The sequence below is a fragment of the Mesoplodon bidens genome, assembly GCF_964165515.1.
Source record: "Mesoplodon bidens genome assembly, chromosome: 10".
Taxonomy (NCBI): Eukaryota; Metazoa; Chordata; class Mammalia; order Artiodactyla; family Ziphiidae; genus Mesoplodon; species Mesoplodon bidens.
The window spans coordinates 83419947-83433312 of record NC_138172.1 but is presented as its reverse complement, the minus strand read 5'-3'; the positions used below and the strand labels follow the sequence as shown (position 1 = coordinate 83433312).

General features: G+C 47.3%; 1 protein-coding gene across 2 annotated transcripts; it reads right to left on the bottom strand.

Annotated features, from left to right (window-relative positions):
- Positions 1–4127: 4127 nt before the first annotated feature.
- On the bottom strand, positions 4128–12891 carry LOC308623479 (tripartite motif-containing protein 10). Of its 2 annotated transcripts, none has more exons than XM_081245925.1 (7): positions 12442–12891; positions 10775–10870; positions 9691–9921; positions 8938–8960; positions 8483–8622; positions 7263–7295; positions 4128–6034 (listed from the first exon to the last, which is right to left on the bottom strand). In XM_081245925.1, the coding sequence occupies exons 1-7, from the start codon at positions 12868–12870 to the stop codon at positions 5493–5495; spliced, it is 1494 nt and encodes a 497-aa protein (XP_081102051.1). In that variant the 5' UTR covers positions 12871–12891; the 3' UTR covers positions 4128–5492. The 2 variants fall into 2 exon arrangements, with proteins under 2 accessions (XP_081102051.1, XP_081102052.1); XM_081245926.1 differs by having other exon boundaries at positions 8483–8598.
- Positions 12892–13366: the final 475 nt, after the last annotated feature.

Genomic DNA, 13366 nt, shown 5'->3' with positions numbered 1-13366 from the left:
TGTGGCAAAGGGGATGGGCTGTCCCTTCACAGACTGTATTACATGGACGGAATGCCTCCTTGCTAACACGCCCACTCTTGAAACTCTCCTTGCTGGATTCATGACGTGGGTAGCCCTGTGGCCAGCAGGCAGCCTCTAGGAGCTGAGAGCAACCTCCAGCCTTCAGCCAACAAGAAGCAGAGGCCCTCAGTCTTGCAGCTGCAAGAAAATTAATTCTGCCAACTGCCTAAGTGAACTTGGAAATGGACTTTTCCCCACTCGAGCCTCAAGAGGAGAACCCAGCCCAACTGACATCTTGATTGCAGCCTTGTAAGACCCTAAGCAGAGAACCCAAATGTCTGACCCACAGAAACTGTGAGGCAATAGGTGTCATAGAAACCATGATATAATAAATCTGTGTTGTTTTAAGACACTAAATTTGTGGTAATTTTTATGGAGCAATGAATAATACCTTTGTATATTAATTATTTGTGCATCACTTCTTTGGGTGAGTAAAGAGAGTACACTGTCTTTGTATCCCCAGGGTTTAGGACAGTGCCGGGCTCATAGTTGGTGTCCAGTGAAATTTATTAAGTGGATGCATGAATAAATTAATAAAAAGTATAAGGACCCTTCTTTTTTTATAAATTTATTTATTTATGGCTACGTTGGGTCTTCGTTGTTGCGCGCGGGCTTTCTCTAGTTGTGTCAAGTGGGGGCTACTTTTCGTTGTGGTGTGCGGGCTTCTCATTGCGGTGGCTTCTCTTGTTGCAGAGCACGGGCTCTAGGCACGCGGGCTTCAGTAGTTGTGGCTCTCAGGCTCTAGAGCGCAGGCTCAGTAGTTGTGGCGCACGGGCTTAGTTGCTCCGCGGCATGTGGGATCTTCCCAGACCAGGGCTCGAACCTGTGTCCCCTGCATTGGCAGGCGGATTCTTAACTACTGCGCCACCAGGGAAGTCCTAAGGACCCTTCTTGATGCTCCATGATTAACAAAGGGGACCTTTAACTAGTATTACTAAGCCCTTGCAGAAATAGTCAATAGTATACTTGGCACTGAAGGATACAAAGAATAAAACATGGCTACAAGGAGATGCTGCATTGTGGTGTAAAGACTAAAAACTCACAAGTCAGACTTGAGTTCAATCCCACTCCTGACACCTAATACCTCTGTAACCCTGTACAAGTTACTTAGCCTCCCTGCACCTCAGTCCTACCCCCTCTAAAATGAGGATAATGGTACTCATGGCCTGGGATTGTTGTAAGAATTAAATGTTATTATATATGCCCACTGCAGTGCCTAACACGTTGGAAACATTTAAATGTGTTAATTCCATCTTCTTATTCTACGTCTCCAGCCAAAAGCTTATAATCTAGCTATGGAACCAGAATAAACACAGATGGAATAACAAGAGAGTGTGTGATGGGTTATTAAGTGTCCTAGTTGCTAAGGGCAGTGGGGATTCAGAGGAGAGACATGAGTGAGGCTGGCAAAGTTGGTGTTGGCTTCGTGGGGGTGGAATTGGACAGGCAGGAGAGAAAGGTGGAGAGCATCCAGGTCAGGACAGCTCCACGGATGAAAGCGCGGAGGTAGGAAAAAGCCTCAGCACGTTTGTAGGAGTACGAAAAGACTGACCCAGTTAGTCTGGAATATTCGGGAATGGGGAAGACCAGAAGTCAAGCAGAGGGTTAGATGAGTGACACCGAAACATAGGCAGCCATCAAAGGGTTTTGAGTCAGGAGTGAAAGGAACAAGTGGTGGTTAAGGAAAACCGGTCTGGACTCTTGTTGCCAGATGGATTGGGGGCAGGAAGTCAGGGGGTTAAGGCAGGGGAAGGAGAAAGAGCCTAGTGTGGATGTTCAGAAAAAGAACGATATAGTTACTAGGCAGGAAGCTGTATGTCTCCGAGAAACGTGAGACCCCAAATCTAAGCATAAGGCATTAGCCAAGGAAAGAGCACCCCTGATGTGACAGCTAACAATTCCTGTGGTTAACGTCAAACAGAGAATTTGTCCAGAAGCATCCTACCAGCACTGGGAGGAGACTGACAAGCTCCGAGGGTCTGTCTCCACTGGAGAGTCAGTTACCCTGCAGGTGCCTGCCAGGCCCTCTGTCCTCTTCTGATGTGACTGCGGATGATCAGGCCAGGTGGGCATCTGACCAGCAGATGGTTGGCCAATGGAGCCTATAAGGTGGCCTGCAGAGAAAGGTCTTATCAAAGAGAGACAATGATATTTAGGTTCTCTAAGAAATTCAAAATGGATCTATGATGAAGGCATCATTGGCTGGCAGGAAGAGCAGCAACATAGGGGATCAGAGTCGCACACGTGACCGTGTCCTGGAGCAAGTGTCATTGACCACCTTACTCAGTGGCCACAGGCTAGTCCAGTCTCTAAGCTGCCTTGGGCCTCAAGTCCCCTTCCCACCGTTCTTGGATGTACAGAGGCAGTATGACTTAATGGTCATGAGCACAGACTTGGGAGCCAAACCATCTGTCTAATGTCCAGTGTCTAATGTGTATTATCGCTGTGCTATTTACTAGCTGCTCATGTGAGACCAGTTACCCAGCCTCCATACATCTCACTTCTCTGATGTATAAAACGGGGCTGTTAAAAAACAAAATGGGGCTATTAATAATAGTACCTACCTCATAGGGTTGTTGTGAGGATTAAATGAGTTAATATATAAAATAATACTTACTCCAGTGACTGGCCAGAGTGAACTCTCTATGTGTTGATTATTATTATTAGCATTTTTAAATCTCCAGTTCTTCCTTTGGGAACTACTTGTATCTCCCACCACTCCCACCACCCCACCAGAGCTTCCCACAAGGCTTGAGTCCTAACAGTGGAAAAATCCCATTTCCCTTATTTGCATGTCCGATCTTATAATAAACTTTCTTAATATTTGAACTAACTTGAGTGAGTCTCCATTCCCTGTAGTAGAAGCTGCTACAGTGTAAGCTGTGAAAAAGTCAGGTAAACCTGTGGATATCCCAACAGGTGTGCACGTTTCCTTTGGAGTCTTGGAGAGGGCGACTGGGAGCTTGGGGTTCTGGACTCCAGCACTTCCCTGGGGGAGGGAACCCCAAGTTCAGACTCTGTGACAAGCAGAGCATGGAGGCTCACAGAGCTGCCTTATCTTGAAGTCATCATGTTTTAGGATCTATCCACTTCCTCTGCGCTGAGTCCACAATCCAAACAAGTGAATTTCAAGTAAAGTTACCCTGGGAGGGGAGCAAGTGCTGTTAGTCAACATGAATATTTTCACTCACTAGCGGTTTTACTTCTCAGTGTAAGAAATATAAAATTTTTTCCTGAATCCAAGCCCCTCATGGGAAGTGTGGCCAGTAGTAAAATATTCACACCAAGGCACACATTTCTGAACAAGGCAGCACAGTAGTTAAGAACTCTTAAGTCCGACATGGATCAAAATCCTGGCTGCCTGATCTGGCTGAGGAAGTAAACCAAATTCACCTGGCCTCAGCTTTTTAACTTTAAAATGTGGATAATAATAGGAGCTACGTGGGGGGTTACCAAGACAAAGTGACATAACACATGTAAAGTCCTCCAACAGGCCAGGATCTTCATACATATATACCCTAGAGGCTAATAGTCATTTAAAATGACCCAGCTAAAACCTACGAAAAATCAACAGAAAAATACAATCCACTCTTTGTTGGAGTCCCAAGTCTGGGGGCTTTGGGTATGTTTTAGCATTATTTAGGGACTTGTGTGTGTCTTTTTCTTAAATATACGTTTTATATGAAATACTGGACACTCCCAGGGAAAGCAATTGAACCTCCCTCCGATCCTTGGCTCCTGGTCTCCACGTCTTTCCTACCTGCTAAACTGAGGATGAACAACAGAACTTTTGTGGTGACCTCAAACCCTGGGCCTCAATACATTGTGCTCACCCCCTTAGAGGTTGCACCTGGATGGTTCGCTCCTCCCAGGGACCTCAGTGGGGAGATGATAGAACATTTTAGTTTACATCCAAGCAGATTCCACAGACATAGTATTAAAAAGATTGACAGTAAAGGGTATGTTTAAGCAGAATAAATGACACCTCCAATAAGAACTAGAAAATAAAATATGTTAAGACAATGCTTTTATTATGCATAGGATTTTAAATTCCTTGGGACGAGGGAAGTCATGTTACAAATTCTAGGCAGCCACGTGTTAGTGCTTGTTCCTGTCCCAGAATCACACCAGGCAGGGGGATTTCTGGAGTCATGGATAATCAGCTTCTTCACACCACCCGTGGCCACAGCTTCTGCCAATGTGACCTGCTCCCCTGCGGCTCACCACCCAAATCCACACATCTTCTACAAATCCCTAATTCTCTCCCTTCTCCTGCCCTATCCCTCAGATGGCACTTCGTGTCCAGCCCTAGAGCAGTCCCAGCGCTTTGGGCTAAAAGTCACAGGTCATGCAGTTCACCCCCTGCCTCCACCTGGGATTCTTTACCCAGCACAGAGCTTATGATGGTGCTATTTCTGCTCCCACAGCTGAGGTATTTGAGACTCAGTCCTTTCCACCATCTCATTCCTTTCATCTCACTTCTCAACCTCAGATGGTGATCAGGAAGACACTTTTCCCCAGGGGTTGAGCGTGGTCCTTGGGTTATGGCTTATGGCGATACTTCCCCTGTGCCCTTCCCACCAAGGCCCTGCATTTTCATCTCAGCCAGAAGGAGGCATTGAGTGGTGTCAAGAGTGGGGGTGGCAGCACATCTGTTTGTGAGGGCAGTGGAGGTGACCCAGTGTCCCAGGGGTCACAGATCATCCAGCTAGTTCTCTGCTGTCCCTTTTTTCTAAGAGGCTTATCCCCCTCCTTCCCTCATTCACTATACTCATCTTTTAGACTCATCCTTTCCAGAAAGCCCTCTCCAACTCACCTCCTGCTACCTCCAAGATGGGTTATGCCCCTCCTCTTGGCTTCCCTAGTATCCAGGTCAGACCCCTCTCACAGCACCCATCACACTGTGTTGTCATTTCCTCCTTATGTCTCTGTCTCTTCTCTTGAGCTCCTTTAGATACAGGACAGAATTTTTTTTCTTTTCCTTTTCATATCACCAGTGGCTACCATACTGCTTGGCACATAATTAACACACAGTAAATATTTCTTAAGGATATGAGTAAACGAACGCTAATATTTGGGGGGGAGAAAACAAGATGAAGAGAGGTGAGATGCCTAGTTTAAGATCATATAATTAGTTGATTACAAGGCTGGATCTAGAACCCAAGTCTTCTGGCCCCAAATCCGGTATTCCTTCCTCTACACAGCTACTTCTGTGCCTGGTGGGGATGGTGGTGAGGAGGGCTGGCAGTGGTCTGAGTCCCATCCACTGGGCATTGAGGAAAGGGCTTGATCAGCAGACTGAAGGTCATCCCACCTGTCCCTTGCCAAAGTCCTGACTCTATCACAACATCTAAAGCAGTAACTACTGTTCTGAATCTTACAGGCGACCCAGCCAGGGTCAAGTCCTTGGGTCCTCTCTTTGGACCCTGTGCTTAGGGGAGGTTAGCTGCACCCTCTCGGGAGCTCAGGGAGAACTTGGACCCTCGTCCCCAGAGCCCAAAGAAGGGAAAGATCTTCTGGGTGAAGGAGGCAGTGAAAGTGTAGATGGGTTCCTGAGTGGCGGCATTGGCAAAGGTCACCCAGCCCACCTCGTAGTCAACAGACACCCGCACCTGCTGGGGCTGCTCCTCCAGGGCCAGGCGGGTGGGGAAGGAGCCCAGGGCCGAGACGAAGCCCCAAGCCAGTCTCACCGCCCACACCCCCTCCTCTGGCCGCAGCCGAAGCTCCCCCTTCCGCCGGATGTCCTTACTGACCACACCCAGGGTGCAGCTGCCCCCGGGAGCCAAGTCCACACTCACCACCCATGTGTGTCTCCCCCCAGTGAAGCCACCATGGGCCAGGACACAGGTGGCCCGGTCGAAACGCTGGGGGCTGTCTGGTGACTTCTGCCATTTATAGGAGAAGCGAGCCTGCTGGTGGTCCTCAGACAAGAGGAGCTTCGGGTGGGAAGTCCAGGGGTCTAGAGAGATGTGAGCTGTGGGGAAAACCAAAAGGGCCACAGATGTCAGCAGACATGCTATCACCTTCAGGAAAGGCCTAAACACTCCCCTTGACACCCGCGTTAGCATTACTACCAACAATGTATAGAGTGCCTACAAAGACCTGCACATGGGTATCACCTGGGAACTTGTTTGTAACAGACTCTCAGGTTCCACCCCAAACCACCTGAGATGGAACCTGCATTTTAGCAAGATCTGCAACTGATTCCTGTGCTTGTTAATGCCTGCTTCAGAGGATGCGTTAGTTAGTTGGTTAGTTCGTTAGTTCAGACATCCGGGCTCTCATCTGGTTCTGTGTCATCCCCTGGAAAGCACCTCTTCTCCCTGCAAACTGGCTGACTCCCAAAGCTGTGCATGCCTGCTCTGATCTTCTCCTGCTGCTGACACAGCACGTCCTCCCCCTCCTGTATCTCGGAGGGTGGAAACATTCTCCCCTCAGTCCAAACTTCATGATCACTCCCTGGGCACTCATGACTCATTTACATAGTCTTCACTCCCCCCAGACTCTCTGGCTCGCCCACCGGTTATTCATTCTGCCTCACTAATTCTGAAATCAGGCAGAGTCTGAGGATCACTTTTTAACCAAAAAAATTCTGCAGACCCCTGCATAGTGTTACTTTTAGTATCCATAAATTGGGACAAATTCATAAATTCAGATATGTCCATGAGTTAGGAGTCCCTGCCAAGAGCTCTGTGACTTCCCAGGGTCTTCGGCTGATAGACTGGGCACAGTGCCTTTGAGTGCGGTCCACTCTTCATTCCTTTCCCACCTACAGGCTGCACTCCTATCATCTATGAAATATAATAACACCTGAGAGAGAGTAGGGGGTCCTGACAATTCTAAGAATGTGATTCTAAACCCAGATCAAATTCCGCTCATCCAGGAAGCCCTTCCCGATAGACCTTGTCCCATTCTGATTTAATCTTTCTATCCCATCATCACGTGCAGATCAGAACATGAGCTTCCTGCCAGGGATGTGGTATGTGTGTGTGCCTGTCCCTTCTTCATGGTTCTCCCACAAGCATTACAAAGGCAGTGACACATATCAGTGTCATGTGTGACATTATGTGTATATGTACATTTATATATGTGATATATATGTATATGACTATTACAGTGTCCAGTGTAGAACCCTGCAAAATTATCTGCCCATTTCAAGATTAGAATCCTCACTCCCTCCCATCCTGACATAGGCTGCTTACCTGGCTCATAATCCAACTCAAAGCAGAGTTTTTCTGTAAAGAGGAAATAAAACAGGATGCGATTTCATTAGTCTTACCAAACCATAGAACATTTAATGATGAGGAAACTGAGGCCCCAAAAGGGAAGGGACAAAGAGAGGAATGGAAGCTGGAATCCTCTAGACCAGTGGTTCTGAACTTGAACTTGTATCAGAGTCCCCAGAACACTTGCTAAAACACACATGTTTTTGATTCAGGTGGCCTGGGGTGGGGCTGAGATTCGCATTTCTGGCAAGTTACCAGGGGATGCTGATGCTGCCGGCTGGAATCCCCACTTTGAGCCGCACTGCCTAGCTCTGAGTGGGCAGAGACCATGTGTACCTTCAGTGCCTTGCACGGAGCCTAAGACACAGTAAATGCTCAAGAAACATCTACTTAATGAACAGATAAGTGGGTTAATTTATTTCTCGTTCTGCTTGGAAATAATTTTGGGGATAGTCAAAGGTCAGCCTTTAATTAGAGTAAAATTTCCTTCACTGCCAGGCCATTTACTTGTAGAAAGTGGACTTGGGGGAAAGCTTGTCTAAGGTGACATTTTTGTGGGTGGGTCATTTAGAACTAGGTGGCATCATTTGTGATGTCACGTAGGAGGAGGGGGAAGTGTTGGCGAGGAGCCACATTCCTGACTCTCATTTCAAACCCTCCACACCCTCTCCTACCACCACTCCCTGTCCCGGAAAAGGGGGTCATGGTCCGCACAGGGGCAATTCAACTCTGAGGACCAAACTAACAAGGGCGGGGAAGCCAAGGAAAAGAGGAGGGAGGGAAGTCAGCTACCACAGGGCACAGAGAAAGACCCTTGCTGGTTATTAATTAACAGTGTTCATCATCAAAAACTTATCATGTATTACAAATGTCCCTATGGATTTTTAAAATTATTGACAATGACAGATTTTGTTAATCATTATCTTATATATCACTTCATGACAAACGATTAGATCTATTTGTTTCATTATTTTTCAAACCAGTTACATTTTTTTCCGGAAATCCTCACCTTTATTATCTCACTTCATTGTCACATCCTGATAAGCAGATTTTATAAAGATCTGCAAATAAGGAAACCAAGGCACTGGGAGAGTGCAAGCCTTGTCAAAGGTCACACAAACGTCGGGCAGCAGGGCATGGAGGCCATTCCTAAACCCAGGCTTCACAGCCACCTGTGCTTCGTGGGGTCCTCTTACCCAGAAACATCTTCATCTCCTTTCGCAGCGGGAGGGCCTGCTGCGGGAAGTCCCGAATCCTCTGGCCCAGCTCAGGGGATACAGCCTCTGGTTTCCGGCATCTTCTGGTTTCACATCTAGGGGCACAGAAATGGCGGGGTCTGGGAATTATCCTTCTTAGTGATGCCTCCAGACTCAGCTGGTCGCCTTCTAATTGTCTTGGAGGTGCCAGTTCCCACGGACAGACATGATTCCTCTGGGATGGACCCACTCCCTCCCCGCACTGTCCCTTCTTGGGCAGTGTCATGCAGGGGTGTGTATCTACAGCTGGTTGTACATGGGAATGCATTTGAGTATGTGGAAGTTTACATGTGAGTTGTTATCCTTAATGTGAGAATGTATATTTGTGTGGTAATAACCAGGCATGTGGTGCGTGTATGTTTATGTATGTGGGAAAAGAGAAGAGAAAATCTTACCTTATTAGAGTGCTTCTGATATCCTAGGAGAAAGAGAGAGAAAGCAGGGATTCAGTTTCCATTTCTCCCTCCCACAAGAAAAGACAAAATACCATATTCTCAGCCCTAGATAGAAAAAGGACACCAGATCCATGGAGTCACAGCGTTTTGGGGTTTACGAGGCTTCAGGGATCTTAGAGCCCAACCCCTTCATTTTATAAGATCCAGACAGTGAAGTGACCTGCCCCTTAGAGGCAAAGGCAAGTCCCATCCCAAGGTCTCCAGCTTCTCAGTCCCCAACGTGTCTGCCTAAATCATGCTGCCTTTCTGATGCCTAATTGGGACCCCAGTATCTCTCCTCCAGTGTGAGGAAGAGAAACAGAACAAGAACTTCCTGGCTGGTGGGTGGTGACACAGAGAATAGTTTGCCTCGGAAATAGCACCTGACATTTGTTTGCATAGTGCTTGATGCTTTTCAGAGTGCTACTTTCACTTGCATTTTACTGTTGGATCCTCACAAATAAAGTATTTTTGAGATAAATAAACAAAGTATCTCCCCTATTTGATGGATGGTAGGATGAAGAGACCAAGACCAGAGAGCAAAGCAACCAGGGAGCTCTTGGGGAAGCAAGGACTCTTGAACTTCTGGTCCTGTGACCCATCTTTCACTTGGGATACAAGGATGTGTGAGTGAAGAAGAGATGGCTTAGACAGGTAAAGATGCAACAAATCATAGGTGAGCACAGGTGGACAGGGGTGGGGCTCAGATCTCACCATCAGGAGCCCCCTTGCCGGCCTCTCCTTCTTCTCCTCCAGTTCTTCAATGAGGTTGCTAAACCGGCAGATTTCCCCGGTGACCAGGACATCAAACTCATCCCGATGCTTTAAGATGTCCCCATCCAGCCTCTCCAACTGGGCTAAGAGGATGCTCTGCTGTTCCTCCAGGAACTGGCTCAGATGTGCAAACTCAGAAATCACTTTTTGTTTCTTGGTGGCCACCTGAGTCTGAGGGGGCAGGAGGAGAGGGCAGGAAGTTATTCCTCCTCTTCCTCCACTTCCTTTTCCTTCTTTTTCCTTAATTCACTCCCATCTCCCTCCAGATCCACATTCTCCAAGGTTTGGTGGTAAAGTCAGAGCCCCCCACTCCCCGGGTCCCCAGATAGACTTGGAACCATGGCATAGTTTCCTTTACATCTGCCATGCCATTTCCAGGAGGAGGTATAGGGGAGGTGGTGAGAACACCCCACCTCCTGCCATTTACAAAGTGCACGCAATGGGCGGGGCACTAAGGTACATTACTGTCCTTACAGCAATTCAGTGAGATAGTGATGATTTTTAATCTCCACTTCACAGAAAAATAAACTGAGCATAGAGAGCTGTTTGAGGTCATAGAGCTAATTCATTTCAGGATTCAAACCCAGAATGGGGCTTCCGTGGTGGCGCAGTGGTTAAGAATCCGCCTGCCAATGCAGGGGGCAAGGGTTCAAGCCCTGTTCCGGGAAGATCCGTGTGCCATAACTACTGAGCCTGCGCTCTAGAGCCCGTGAGCCACAACTAGTGAAGCCTGCATGCCACAGCTGCTGAAGCCCATGAGCCTAGAGCCCGTGCTCCGCAACAAGAGAAACCACCGCAATGAGAAGCCCGCGCACCACAACGAAGAGTAGCCCCCGCTCACCACAACTAGAGAAGGCCTGCACGCAGAGCAACGAAGACCCAATGCAGCCAAAAATAAATAATTAAATAATAAAACAAAAACGCAGAATGACTTCAGAGCCCTATATGCTATGTTGCCTTGGTTTCAGAAAGGCACTGGACCCTGAGGAAGGGAAGAGGACTCAGGGAAGGGATGATGACTTACCAGGAGGACTTGTATCCTTCGATTTTCTCTTGACTGAATTCCTTGAATCTCCTCTCTCTCCTTTCTTAGACACTCAAGACACTTCTGTATTTGTTCCTGGGAAGAAGGAGCATAAAATATTTAAGATGGGGGAAGGGATAAATTAGTAGTTAGGGATTAGCAGATACAAACTACTATATATAAAATAGATAAACAACAAGGACCTACTGTACAGAACAGGGAACTAAATTCAATATCTTGTAATAAACTGTAATGGAAAAGAATCTGAAAAATATGAATCACTTTGCTGTACTCTAGAAACTAATACAACATTGTAAATCAACTATACTTCAATTAATTTTTAAAAAATATTTAAGACGGAAACAGTGATTTGTTAAGAGATGTCATCTCTGCCTCCAGGAAAGGAATGACCCAAGGGAAGGAGTCATTCTCTTAGCTGACAAAGCCTGGGCCTTTATGGGCCTTGACAGCTCACTCTCTTTGGGTCTTCTTCCTCTTGTTTTGTCCTCCAAGAATTTTGATTAGGGCTTTCCGCTTTTATCTCTGTGCCATCATAAGCTATGACTCTGTTCTCACCTGAGCTTTCCTGTCTTCAGGCTAAACACCCTAACTTCTTTTGCCTTTAATGAATGGTATCTAGGATCTGTCCTGAGCTTGATATGCCCTTCTTCGAAATTATCCCAACTTTCTCACATATCCCAAACAGAATACATCCAAACAAGCTCTCTTATAAATGGAATCAACTTTCTGGGTATGATTCCAGAGGGAACAAGAAACTTGGATAATGCAAAAAATAACCAATGAATTGTTTTAAAAATTGCTTGCTCTAGGGGACTTCCCTGATGGTCCAGTGGTTAAGACTTCAAGCTTCCACTGCAGGGGGCACAGGTTCGATCCCTGGTTGGGGAACAAGATCTTGCATGCCGCAAGGTGTGGCCAACCCCCCCACCAAAAACAAACAAACAACAACAACAAAAATTGCTTGCTGTAGAATAAAGAACAGGTATACACACATAAATGTCCATATAAGCACATTGCAAAATATATTTAGAACTCTTAACAATACATGCTAATTAACTAATTGACACATATACATAGACTCCCACTTGTAATAAAACACAATGCATAAACAGCTAAAATCAGCACACACTCATTTAATGACAGATAAAATTATGCACCATATATATTTACCCAACCTGCATATATGTAAACACTAATGTACCTACAAACACGAGCGCACAATTACACATACACACTCAAGTAGCCAGATCCCCCCAAAACACATTGCATACGCTGGTAAACATGCAAACATTAATACACATACACACTGTGCAATCATTTCCTCGAGTGCAAACCCAGACATCCTCAGACACACCTGACTGATCCATGGCTCAGACACATACGTTCATGTTTTGGTGACTCATTCATTCAACATGTATTTATTGAGCTACTATTATGTATTGGCCATAAGTAAACAACATAGGGCATACTTAAAACACAAACACATGATCTTCCATGCCTGGGTCTCTTGCCTGGGTCATCACAGAATCAGGGAGATGGAATTAAGTTTCAGAGTGGCCCAAATAATCCACAACTCTGCTCTGATTCTTTCGGTCCAGTCCAATCCCAGACCCACCCTGGGAACCTCTCAGTTTCCCCTTTCCTACCCTGTAGGGCCCAGCCGCATCCTCCAGGAAGCGCACAGTGTGGGCACGGTGCTCCCAGGCCTCCCGGCACACCACGCACAGCTGCATCTCATCATCCTCGCAGAAGAAGTAGACTTTCTCCCCGTGCTCGGGGCAGATGTCCTCCTCTTCTATGTCCAGCCGGGACACCAGCTTGAGACGCTCAATGTTCTCCACCACGCTGGCCAGCTGCCAATTGGGCCGGAAGCACCCTGGGCGGAAAGGCTCCTTGCAGAGTGGGCAGGTTGGGGGTTCCTCGGGGTCCGGGCTGGGGATCTCAAGGTAGCGGGTGAGGCAGATGTGGCAGAAGTTGTGGCCACAGTCAATGGTGACCGGCTCCCTGAGTGTCCCTTGGCAGATGGGGCAGTTGACCTCATCTGCCAGGCTGGTCACAGAGGCAGCCGAGGCCATAGTGCTGCTGCGCTTGTGGCCTCTTCAAGGTCACCCTCTCTGCTCAGCTTGGGGAGAAGGGCTGGGAGAACAACGAGGACACACACCTCACACTCACACACCTACATGTGCACATGGCCAGACACAGGGGCATCTGACATACCCAGTGACACCCTCATGGTCATACACACATACGTGTGCACACAGGGCAAGGTACCCACTTGCATCTCTGGCAGCCAGGGTTCTGCTGTCCCCCTCCTAAAAGAACAGACACACACCCTCCAACAGCAGAGACAGAGAAATAGCAGAGGAGGGGCAGAAGAAGCAGTCACAGCATTCCAGAGATGACCTGTTACTCTCTGGACTGGTGCCCATGACCTGGGGGCTGCTGCTCTTTCCCGTCCATCCAGAGACACTCGCAGTGGAAGGAAAGTGGTCGTATCTTAACCATCCACAGTTGGAAGAGACTGTTCTTCTTTTGGGAGCAGGAGGGAGACTGGGTCACAGAGCAGTAATG

Excerpts from the sequence above, each read along its gene's own strand:
- LOC308623479 (XM_081245925.1), bottom strand. The coding sequence starts at position 12,870 with ATGGCCTCGGCTGCCTCTGTGACCAGCCTGGCAGATGAGGTCAACTGC. Across the intron at positions 9,922-10,774 it reads GAAGGATACAAGTCCTCCTG|ACTCAGGTGGCCACCAAGAA; the intron begins GTAAGTCATCAT and ends CTGCCCCCTCAG. Across the intron at positions 7,296-8,482 it reads GGAGATGAAGATGTTTCTGG|AAAAACTCTGCTTTGAGTTG; the intron begins GTAAGAGGACCC and ends TCCTCTTTACAG.